The sequence below is a fragment of the Hypomesus transpacificus genome, chromosome 19, assembly GCF_021917145.1.
Source record: "Hypomesus transpacificus isolate Combined female chromosome 19, fHypTra1, whole genome shotgun sequence".
In the NCBI taxonomy this organism is placed as follows: Eukaryota; Metazoa; Chordata; class Actinopteri; order Osmeriformes; family Osmeridae; genus Hypomesus; species Hypomesus transpacificus.
In genome coordinates, this window is record NC_061078.1 from 13,728,452 (window position 1) to 13,740,585 (window position 12,134).

Below are 12,134 nucleotides of genomic sequence, written 5' to 3' on the forward strand. Positions count from 1 at the left end.
ATCTATTATCATGTAAGTAAGTCAAAAGGCATGTACTCTCCACCATTTACTTTTTGTTTCCAACCATGGCGTTTTGAAGTCTTACTTGAAATGGCTGTCGTGACTGCTGGCTGGATAGGATATGACTGTTGGGCAAAAGGCTTGATGCTGAAACAACAGAGGAGTGGTGCGTGAGAAACATCCAGGGACGTGGAATGCATAACACACTGGACTGTTGAGGACAGAAGAAGTAAAGTGCTTGTACTTGAGCCCATCCACCTACCTCTGGAGCATAGAGCTTTCCACTAGTGAAACCATAGAGTAAGATATTAAATTAAATAGTTCAAAGGGTAGCGATACTGAGCGGGATATACAAAGTAGGACAAAGAAAAAATTTAGCGATACAGGAATGAGCTCATGTCGCTTCTTTTGTAAAACCAAAATACTATACTCACTCTTGAGAGGATCCTGGCTGTCCAGTCGATATCATGCCCTGCCAAAACTAGAGAATTAGATAGATAAATAGACAACAAAAATAACACCTCCAAACAAGCAATGTGCTGCTAGCTAAGAGATAGCAGAAAATACATGGTCCTTTTCACCGCAGTTAATGCATGCATTATCTCTCATAGCGTTTGTTCTGATCGTGTGCCTATCTGATAGGGCCAGTAGCACAAAGCCTTGCCGTGTGTAATGAGATTTGGCCGAGGTGTCAGTGTGCTAGGCTGGGGAGCAAGGGCATACAGGGGGCCCAGTGGGGCTGGTAGAAGTGGACCGACAACAAGGGATCTCGGCAAGGCATCTTACCCCTGCTGCTCCTGGGAAGGCTGGGCGTGGGATGCCTGGCAGGCCCAGCTTGTTGTGGATGGCGGTCGCAGAGACGATCTGGGCCGAGGACATGGAGGCCATGCTCTGGAGGGCTTTGTCCTTCACTGTCTGATCCTTTAACGGCAGTCACAAAAGGCTGAGCACTCACAGGGCGCAGGGACCAGGGGTACGCGGGAGAGCGCTAACAACAGCGGATCTCTCGACGCACGCACAACTCTCTCACCACACAAAGCAATACAGGTCGGCACCCACAATGACAAATAGCAAGCATGTTAAAAGAGATCGCTGCAGCCATTAAAGAGCTTTTTTATGTTGTTGAAGGAATTCGGCAAACTGTGAATGGAGAATTAAATTCCAATATACAGAGGGTACACAGGTATACAGAGGTATGCACTTCAAAAGCAAGTTTTGGTATAAGCTCTGACTCCTCCTTCCTTTTACTTTCATGTACCCTCCTTCAATGGTTATTGTGTCAGGAAAATATTTTTCAGAGCGAGAGAATGGGGGGAATAAAAACGAAGGACACAGGCTTTGGTTCAGTCTCCCCTCATTCAGCATCCTCATTCAGTCTCTTCTCCAAGAAGAGACTTCAAAAATGGTACTTCTGCTCGACTAAAAAAGTTATTGTGCCTCAGCATTTCATCCAACTTGCAACAATACATTCCACTTTTAGTTCAAAGGTCATAATATAACAACCAAGTTAACTTGTGTCAGAGCTGAAGGTAATACCAGGCTGACAAGAGACTGCTAAGGCCTTCTTTCCACGGCCTTTCTGGTTTGCCCTGTTCAACAACAGACCAAAGTAAGTGCATTTACAGTAAGGCAAAATAGATTCAATGTTAAAAATGGATCATTCCTGATCCCACAGAAATAATGAGCTATTATCTGAGGCAGAAGTGGAAGGTGAGCATGCTGGCAGGAGCTGACTGAAGGTGGAGCGCTGGGAAGCTGGGATGACAGACCCACAGACTCTGCAGGTAGACACAGTACGGCACTAGCTACTATGGAAGAAGCAGCGCTGCTGTGAAACAACAAGCCTGGCACAAGCAGAACACAGGCAAAAAAACTCCATACTTACCATACTTGTAACCTGAATGCAAACAAACAAGGTTTTGTTGTCATTTTACAGTTCCCTCTGTTGAACCATCAAATGAGTGTGCATTCAGAAGTCATGTACATGAATTGTTATTCTTAATGATCTGCACCCTCTAGCAATGATTATCCAAATTGTGTTGATTGCATTTACAGTAAAAGACAATATTTCAAATTGTGAATTTAGGTTTGAGTTTGAATCGGCACCAACAAATCAATGTAAATTTAAGATAATGGATCCATTTTTGTAATGGTTTAAATTAACACTGGAATTACATAATTGCCTGTAAACAACAGTAGGCCTATAGTCATAAATAGTTAGCATGATCCATGCTGGCTTCAATAACTTTTTCAACACAGAAAATTGGATTAGCAAATTCATCATGGAAGGTGGGTCATTTTGGAGAATGTTCTTCTCTCAGTAATTTCATAGGATGGGATCACATTGGTCATCTACAGCATCGTTTGAGAGTGCCCGGAGAAAGGCAGCATAATGACTGTCATTTCACTCAACATGCCTCAGATAGGAAAGGAGACAGTGCCGATCTACAGAGATGCTCCCAGTAAATGGAGGGGATTTCTAATTTGCTTTAGATGAGAGTAGACAGAGACCCATACAAAAGCTGTCTGTTTTTACTCAGACGGCAGCCTGTGTCCCTGAAAGAGCAGGCATTCACGGCTGGCTAGCTGACACACACACACACACACATACACATACACATACACACGTACACACGTGCGCACACACGCACACACACTAATGAGGGGTCATTAATCCATCTGAAAACTGGGAATGGGATAAATGTGTGAAAGTCAAAAGACACTGCTAGTAGTCTTCCCCTCATTAAATAAATAAAATAAAACACAAAAACCCTTTAAAACACACCAGCACAACAAAATAACCCCTGCATTACTGTAATGTATTGGATGACAACATATTTTCTACGTTTTGCACCTTTTATATTTTCACAAAACATTTGTGCATTAGGAATATCTGATATTAGACAAAGACTCAACACATGACTGGCTTAATATTAGACAGTGGGGATGTTCCGACATGTTCTGTGAGGGCTAATTTACACTGAAAAAGGAGGAAGGAAGGCGACTGACAGCCATGTCACTGCAGGAGTTATCACAGACGCACTGAAGGAAGCAGAGTAAGCAGGGAAGGCGTTCCTAATGCAGCCAGTCTTTCAACAGCACAGAAGGAGGATCTGTATAGGTGACCCTTCCTTTAGTCTTTAACCTAGCGCCTTAAAGCATGCCCTTTAAAAGACTGTTCACTCGGTGGGAGGTCCTGATGACGGCCTCTAAACTGCAGCTCTCAGCCACTCACCAACAGCCAATGCATTTTGCCACATGCTTCCCCACATACACATACAGGTGGCCAACCCCTGCACCAACCTCAGACTCTGGTCTTACTAACAGTCATGCCACACAAAAATAGACAAACAAACGTTGAACCTGACGGGTGTATTTGCTTTAGGTGGCTGTAAGAATTCATGCCATTGGGCTCAGATTTTTTTTTTTTCTGTCCACAGTCTTTGGATTTTGAATATGGGCATGCCCTTCCTATTCCTATGCATGTCATTCATATTCATATGAATTTAAACTCACATTTACGTAAATTAAGCGGTCAATCAAAGCACATTTTTTGGTTGTTTTGATAATTGAATAGATTCTTACAGCTCTTCCCAAAGTAAATACGTATCTTCTAACGACAGATACAAATTGTGTTAGTGGATGGTGAGTGAGTAAAAGAGAGAGAGAGAGAGAGAGAGAGAGAGAGAGAGAGAGAGAGAGAGAGAGAGAGAGAGAGAGAGAGAGAGAGAGAGAGAGAAAGAGAGAAAGTGAGAGAGAGCAAGAGAGAGAAAGAGAGAAAGAGATGGAGAGAGAGATGGGTTAGAGGGAGGTTACATTATGGATTCAAAACCGAGCATGGTGAACAGGGGAATAGGTTACGGCAGTTAGAGCACCAGGCATTCACTGTCACCAAGGGGACACATGAAGTAAGACGCACAGCAACCACAAGCCCAAAAGCAGAAAAGCGCATACCTTTAGCTTGGAATGAAACTCACGAGATTTCCTTCTGGCAAGAACCTGAATGTGACTAGACACCTGCGGGAGGGGGGGGGAGGAGGAAGACAAAGGAACAGCCTGTAACCATGGCGATGAAAAGCCCCCCTGCAACTGGGCAGACCCAGACGTACCTTGATGGCAGCTTGGATTTCTCGAACTTTCTTTCTTGCTAAGACCTGTATGTGACTAGACACCTCCATTTATCAAAACAAAAGAAGAGGGGGGACAAAACAAGAAACCAAAAGAAATACAAAAAGGGATTACACATCTCTTTGTTGAAAACACTTCAGGGGATTTTAAGGGGCCTTGTCAGCCAAACAGGAGAATAGAAGGCTCTCCAAGCCACACAACAAGGTCACAGCCACCAAAGCATTGTGCTGCCTGTTGTTGTCACCTAAGTGAGCTGATTAAGGAGAATGCAGGCCCCTTTAACACCCATTAACAGGCCACAGATGGGATCTGCTGTGTACTGAATGAGAATAGGCCAGTCTAGTGTCTTTCAGAGAATTAAACCTGGCACGGGCCAAGTTTAACTTACACATTCACAAGAAGCTGGAGAGATTTCATGCACTATTCGAATGTATTTTTTGGGGGGCCAGACATAGTGAGTTATTGGGAAATAATGTGTGTTCACTCATTCATAGGATTGTCAGTGGTGGTGAGGTGGTGGTGTGTGTGTGTGTGTGTGCGTGGGTGGGGGCGTCAGATTTACTGTCTGTGCAAATTGTATTGTAATCAGGCCAATCATATACAAGTGTCTGTTGAGGCAGCTCGCGGGGGAATGATCAACACTGGTGCATGCATTTGTGTGTGCGTGTGTCCGTTCAGAGCAGAGGGGCAATGGACATATGGCAATGCATTCTCTTGCAGTACAGATGGCTCTGTATGCAACTTACACATTCATTCAATCTATGTCACTCCTTAATACTTTTCCAGCCATGTATCTCGAATCCTACTGTAAAATTGGAATGCAAATTCTGCCCCAACTTTCTGGAGCACTCTGAATGGATCTTTTCACTCCCAGACTCACAGTCACTCTGGACACGGCGGCATGTTTCATGGCACTACGAGCCAGTGGTCATGGGGACTTCCTGCTCAGTGAGACTGATGGAGCTCATGGCTGGAGCTCTCTTTCAGATACCCCCAGCTTGGCCATGTGAGCAGATGATGCACTTAGTCTATGAATAGCCACTGGACTTAGGTAGCGTTTGTAGGTATTACATTTAAAAACGTGTTGTCCAGGCGTCCGGTTTGACGGTAATGGATCTCCCCATGGGTGACAGAATGGGAATGCATGTGCTTGGCTCCAAAACATGGACGGGTGAGACAGTGTGTAGTCACTGATATGAGTGCATTTGATTCGTTTATTTACGGGCAAGTAAGAGTGTGTGTGTGTTCGTGGGATTTGTCAGCATCCAGAAACATCCGGTCACATTGTTCTAGGGCCTTGAAAAGCCTCCCATCGGCCCCAATTATGCAGCAAAGCTACATGCATCTTGTGTGTGTGTGTGTGCGTGTGTGTGTGTGTCTTTAGTACACATCCAGTCTCTTCTCCTGCAGAAGCACAGCCAGCAGGCACAATCATGTATTATGGCTCTCTATGGTCTACGGTGTCATGCAGGCCACGCCCCTCTCCTGTCTTACCTGCTTCCTCGTCCTTGTTTTCCCCGTCCGAAGCTTGATGTATCTGGCTATCAACTCATTGCGACCTACCAATAAATACAACAAATACAAAATTAGGGCTCACCAATGTATGTTATTAATTGTAAAAAAAAATATAAGCAATTTGGTTTAATTTCGTTTGGTAAACCTGGGAATGATCAAAAGCGGCAGAATGCATGTTCCATAATCAAAGATCAGCTACTTTGACATCCCATCATATGTGTCTGTCAGGTAATAAACAAACCGAATTCCATTTAGATGTAAAAGCAGCGTGTTGAATTAGCATGAAAAAAGACCCAGTCTTTCAAATGAATCTAATTTAATCCGATTCTCTTCAAAGCCTCTCGCTATGAAAGGAAACAGATCCAGACATTCATACTGTTACAGAAAATAATGGCAACGGAAATATATTCATTTAAAACAGTGTTGTTCTCACTAAATTATAATTAAACCATGGCTTTGTAGTGATTTCTAATTAATGGCGGCTCCAAACATTCTTCTGCCTTCAGCTCTGCTCTAATTGCTGCAGCCATGTACAATGACCCCTGCTTACCCTTTTCATATGGTAATAACATACCGCCACCCCTAAACTATTACGCAAATTATAGGTAAGGAGCCACTCTAATTATGTGTCCAGCTGTAGTCAACCAATACCATGGACCTGCTTTCCCCCCTCTGTGTAATGGAACAAGTCCTTTAAACAACCTACCCAGCTTCTTTCCCTCTCAGCTCATTTAAAGGCTGTGTCTTCGCTTCCTCTCACTTAGCAACAGGACGACCCATGCCGAACCGAGGAGATGGTTTCATACAAATACACAAATACGCATTCTCTATTAAGGCCAGGATGAATGACACAAAATGCTACATGTGAGGATGGTTAATGCAAGCGTTAATGAGCGTAGCAGAGACGGGGCGAGGCTGGGGTTGAGGCCGGGGGAGAGGCTGACTCTGGGGCTAGGGCTGGCAGAGGGTGTGCAGCATGCAGCTCTGTTGTTTGTGTAATGGGCACACATAGGCAGCCAGGTTGAAGCCTCCACCTGCTGTGAGCCCAGGGAGTGCGCTCTGTTCAGGTGTGCCAGATGAAAGGCAGGCCAGTCTGGGTAGAGCCCCTTGAGTTACTGCCATTAACAACACCTGTCAAGGGAGAGGGAGGCGCTCGCCTGCTTGCTCTCCCTAAATCTTCTCCTGTCACCCCTCACTCTCTCGCTCTGTCTTTGTTTCTCTGTCTTGCTGCCTGTCGTCCCACTCTACCTCTTCTCTCTCTCTCTCTCTCTCTCTCTCTCTCTCTCTCTCTCTCTCTCTCTCTCTCTCTCTCTCTCTCTCTCTCTCTCTCTCTCTCTCTCTCTCTCTCTCTCTCTCTCTCTCTCTCTCTCATGCACACACATTGTCACTTCTGTCGACATATTTTACAGTCATAAGTATACCAGGAGACTTTACCGTTGCTACAATTATAAAAAAGGATGTGATTGAGTTTCAACTGTGTGAGATTTGTATTACAGTAGAAAGCATAAGGCAAAAAACCTAAAACCTATTCACATGAATCCAAGATGTCTGGCCTAGCACCTGATTGCTTGTGGCAGCCACACCCAGACAGGTGTTGAGTAATTCAGAGGGGCCAGGTGGGTGGAGGCTAAGACCTAAGGCTGTTCCAGCCAAGGCCCCACCAGGCATTGACTTTAAGGCATCTTTCACCAGGAGTGCTTAGGTGAGGCCAGGGTGCTTGAAGTAGGTCATGTGACTTACTAGACAAATAAACAGCATCTAAGGATTTTCGACTGCAGCCCTGTTGCCCAGCGTGCCTGTGCTGTAATCTTTCCCAGATGAAGCTTGGGGCCTCGCTATTTTCAATAATTCACACACTGTGTACACATAACATGACAATAAAGGCATTCATGCACACGCCTGATTCCCAGATCAAAGCTCACAAATGGCCAGCTGTAAGCATGCTTACTGTTGAATAATTCATTCTTTTCACCGGGACTGAAAAAGAAGGGCGCTCAGCGTGCCTGAGCCGGCCTGCTTTCTTTGCTGTGTTTGCGCTGCAAAACAACATTTGTAAAAAAAGAAACGGTGACTGACCACATTCAGGATTCCAAATCCACCCCCCAGACCCTCCCCCCCCCCCCCCCCAGGGTGTTTGGAAAGGGGGCAATACTCTGTGTCCCGTAAACTAATCAACATGTGTCACTCTCTACCATGAGGCCAGGCTCTGGGATCGGTGGCAGGCAAATGGTGTTCCCTGGTGAGGATTCTTATTAAAGTTTTAAACCCAGGCCTTTCATTCGGAGGCACATGACGCAGTGCCCCATGTCGCTCACTCATTGTTAGTCTTTACGTTTCACGGCAGAGGCAGTTTCATGTTTACACTGGGGTTTTAGACTGTCTTCCATTCAAGTAATTCATATAACGTCATTAAAGACCACGTGGATTACATCTTTCAGAGACCATGATTACATCAAGTCATTTTTTTATGACAAACGTTTTACATAGGTTTTTACAGGCATACATGTTCCAAAAATACATTTTAAACATATAAATGGATGATTATTATGATATAATGATTCATTACTTTATAATACATTAAATGACTCAACATCTTTATCATTAGTCTCAAACAACCCCCACATCAATGTCTAACTGTTCCAGCATATAGCATTTACCATCTCAGTGCAGCACGGACCGTAGCTAATCAACTACAATAGCCACACGGAAAGTTACAGTGAAAGCAATGTGACAGGCTCTTCCATCCGCGTGTGCACTGTTAATAAATCAGGACTCTTGCCCTCCTGGCTTGTTTAAACTCTAGGGGAGGTAAGAGCCAGCGCTGCCACAAGCTCTTCATCTTCCTCTGTGAGCTCGACAACTGGGATGAATTACGGCCCCCAAAGACAGGGAAGCAGCCAGCCAGTGACCTCTCAGTCCTACACCGCCCCTGTTTTACTCCACAATCTGTCAACACGTTGGCTTGCACCTCTCCCAGGCAAGACTGGACTGATGCGCCACAGCGCGTACGAGCCGCTCCCCTCCCCTTCGGAGAGGGCTGGTGGGCGACAGGACGTCTGCGTCGCAACAGATGATGTCTTGCCGCCCCGGTTACACAGCGCATCCCTGAACAGCGGAAAGGGGGAATTGGAGAGGCTTTCTCTCTCGCTCTCTCTCTGTCTCTCTCTCTCTCTGTCTCTCTCTCTCTCAGAGACAAGAGCGAGAGAGCGTCACCGTGTTAATACCCACCCGAGTCGACTGACGGTCACGTGACGATCTGTTTGGGGAAACACTCCTAGCCTATTCTGGAGGAGTGAATGGCCCAAGGGAGCTGTGAGGAGGAGGAGGAGGAGCAGGACCGAGTTAACTCTTAAAGGAGTGGTCATGTTGTCACTCAAAGCAGCAGGAAAAGGATTAGATATTTATGGGGTGACCCCCAGAGCCCCCTCATGCTGCTGGGCAGCTGGGGGAGCCTATATTCCGTCCCCCCGGTCAGAAAGGCCTCTCCTGAATCTCAATAACCCTGGATCTCCTGGACCATATCAATGGCACTCCAGCACCAGCAGTCTCACAAAGAGCCGGTGGCTCCACTCTTCTCAGGATTGTCCCCCCAGCAGCTGATTCCTCATTCAGTCAGAAATCCAATTTGGCCGACAGCATTGCTCCCTCCTTCGAGGATCCTGGGGCAGCCTCGCCCCGGAAAGCCTGCTGGGTGGGCCACAATGGTGCCTCCACTCTGTAGCTAAGCTACGGTTACAGTCCACACACTGACGGACAAACAGAACTCAGCAAAATCCCTATCGCCGGCTTACTCTACACTTAACAGGTTTCATAATTCTATTACAGTAAAAAAAAAGGGAATCGGCGCATGTTTGCCGTTAGCGTTTACAGATATGTATGGTATGTACCAAAGCTGCGGAAACGCAGACGTAATCAAGCATGCCATGAGAAGACCCACGTTTTGAACGGAACACTGCTTTTATGACCCAGAAAATCTATGAGGTGTGTCAATAGGCTTGAGTGAGCCGAGAGAGTGCGAACGGTTAACTGGTCTGGCTGGAAAGTCCCCCCCCCCCCCCCAAACTCTCTCCATCCCTTTCAGACTGCTAGGGTTTACACAGCTGCTGTGTCTGTTAGAGCCCCCCCACCGCCCTCCCCTTCCTTCCTCACAACCCCCCCCCCCCCGTGCGCCCCAGTGTCTGGACACAGTCTCCCCTCCTTCGACACCTCCTCCTCACCCCGACGGCTACCCCCACCTGTGCTCGTGGAGCCAAGTTCGATGGAAGAGACTGCTCCAGGCTTGTTTACAACTCCTCCGCTCTCCCCGTGCTCATCCTGAACATGTTCCATCTCGTGACGTCACACGTCCAGCCCACATGAGCAGCGTCTCTCCCCCTTATCTATGGCAGTCATTTCCTCCAGATGACGCTGGGGTGCGTGTCGACGCACGGGTCGAAGTCAGGCCCCTTCCGCACAAACTGGATGTGAAGGGTACCACACTGAGGCCTTGTCCCAGATGGACAACAGTGTTTGGGGGGAGAGGGGGAGTTGTAAGTCATGGACCATAGTAAGGCTGATGTACTCAGTAAAATGAGTGAACGTATGTCATGCATCGTGTCAATGGAGAGGTCAATGGGATAAGGGGTCCTTATTAAAGTGACTTTGTGTATTAAATCTGCATACACTTTTCCACTGCCTGTGAACAAGGGAGCTTTGTCATTTCAATGAAAGGATGAGTCCATCAGAAAATACCCCTAAGCCTCATGCGGCACTATAGCATAAGGCCTAAACATCAGGTCGAATTTAGGTTATGGCGTATTAAACGTTTTAACTGCCTTGGTTACGTCCTTTGAGCGGCAATAGCAACTCTTTACACAAGCTTTTCTGCCTACTCCTTTTAAAAGCACTCATTTCCTGTAGAAGCACTTTTGTTTAACGCAGGCACAACCACAGTCACATCTGGCCCAGTGGTCGCCAGTGATGTCAGTGGATGTGAGACGGCGCTGGGCTTGGCTCGGAGTCAACCAGCGCTGCTCGCTCCGGTTCTCTCACACACGCACAGGATCACTTCATGTGGTTTCATCTTCTCCGCTCAGATTTTCTCTTTCTTTCCTTCTCTCTCTTTCTCCACCTCTCACTCTCTCTCTCTCTCTCTCTCTCTCTCTCTCTCTCTCTTTTTCCACCTCTCTCTCTCTCTCTCTCTCTCTCTCTCTCTCTCTCTCTCTCTCTCTCTCTCTCTCTCTCTCTCTCTCTCTCTCTCTCTCTTTCTCCACCTCTCTCTCTCTCTCTCTCTCTCTCTTTCTCCACCTCTCTCTCTCTCTCTCTCTCTCTCTCTCTCTCTCTCTCTCTCTTTCCCTCTCCTCTGAATCCTCGGCACAGTCTCAGAGAGCACAGGGGGCACCCTGTCACCCACGCCCCGCACTGCCAAGCCTGAGAAAACTATCATTAATTCTCATTACAATGTCATTTTCCCAAGTGCCACTTGTCGAGTCTAAGAGAAACCACTAGTGAGATTTTGCCCAGGCTTAACCTTAATTAGATGTGTGAGAGCTTAACATGCTTAAAGACGCAAGTCTGCTCCATAATTATCTCAACCCAATATTTATAACCTTGTGCTGCTCAAAGAACGACTGAGTGAAAGAACCTTTTACACCGTTTCCTTTCACACCGAAAACAATAATTTGCAAGCGTGAAAAAATTAAAACAAGAGAATAACAAGGTACAAAAAGTGCCTCTCTTTCAAGACTGTGTTGATTCCATGTGTTTATTACTTGTAGATTTGTAAATGACATGACAGTTTTCCTGCGACACCAGTATTTACCCTGTACAGGCTGCAATAACCCTTCATACGGGGTTCCTTCCCTAGAATGTGGAGTGGGCCCGGGTGATGCCTGTGTGTGTGGAGTGGTGGGCCCAGACAATAGCTCTGGTTTTCCTGTCATCCGTGATAGATGACTCAAGGGTCTTGGTCTGACATTAGCATCACAATAGACTAAACCAACAATATGGAGGCATTCAGCAGGAGGGTCTCTGGCTAGGGTTGTGGGTGGGGAGAAGGGGCAGGAAGCTTTTTACTCTCAAGAACAACGGCACACTGGCAACACGGCCGACCAAGAAGAGAACCTGTCACTAACAATAAAGGAGACTTGTAGCTTGGAAGTGACAACAGGTGACAAACAATGGCTCCCATTTATGAATTTTTGGGGGTGTTGGCAGTATTTATAACCTACAGTGTCTGATAAAAAAAATGACATCATTATAAAAGAATAATTTGATTGAGTTACATTGTTGGTAATGGAGGGTATATTGAGATCCTGCAGGTGTTTCTGGAGGAAGGTGTGTCTCTAAGTGGCTGGCTCCACCCCCCTTATTCCCTGCTCTCCCATCGGTGATCATTAAGGTCAGAGGGGCTGGCGGCTCAGGGCCTTATGCCACTGAAATCCATTTAGAAAGACAGAGGATAACGTCTGCTGATCCCAACATCTGACTCCAGGCAACCAGCTGCCCATTAT

The 12,134-nt window shown here is 46.4% G+C and overlaps 1 protein-coding gene across 8 annotated transcripts in view; it reads right to left on the reverse strand.

The window, feature by feature from the left end:
- tead1b (TEA domain family member 1b) overlaps positions 1–12,134 on the reverse strand; it is a 43,931-nt gene that overhangs the window by 7,156 nt on the left and 24,641 nt on the right. The window contains exons 4-10 of one of the 8 annotated variants that reach the window (XM_047041568.1): positions 5,623–5,687; positions 4,110–4,172; positions 3,955–4,017; positions 1,886–1,897; positions 787–921; positions 435–472; positions 86–147 (exon numbers count right to left, since the gene is read on the reverse strand). In XM_047041568.1, coding sequence (XP_046897524.1) covers positions 86–147; positions 435–472; positions 787–921; positions 1,886–1,897; positions 3,955–4,017; positions 4,110–4,172; positions 5,623–5,687 — 438 coding nt within the window. Of the gene's footprint in view, positions 1–85; positions 148–434; positions 482–786; positions 922–1,885; positions 1,898–3,954; positions 4,018–4,109; positions 4,173–5,622; positions 5,688–12,134 lie in introns of those variants that run through there. The other 7 variants (XM_047041567.1, XM_047041570.1, XM_047041571.1 and 4 more) reach the window with 7 other exon arrangements.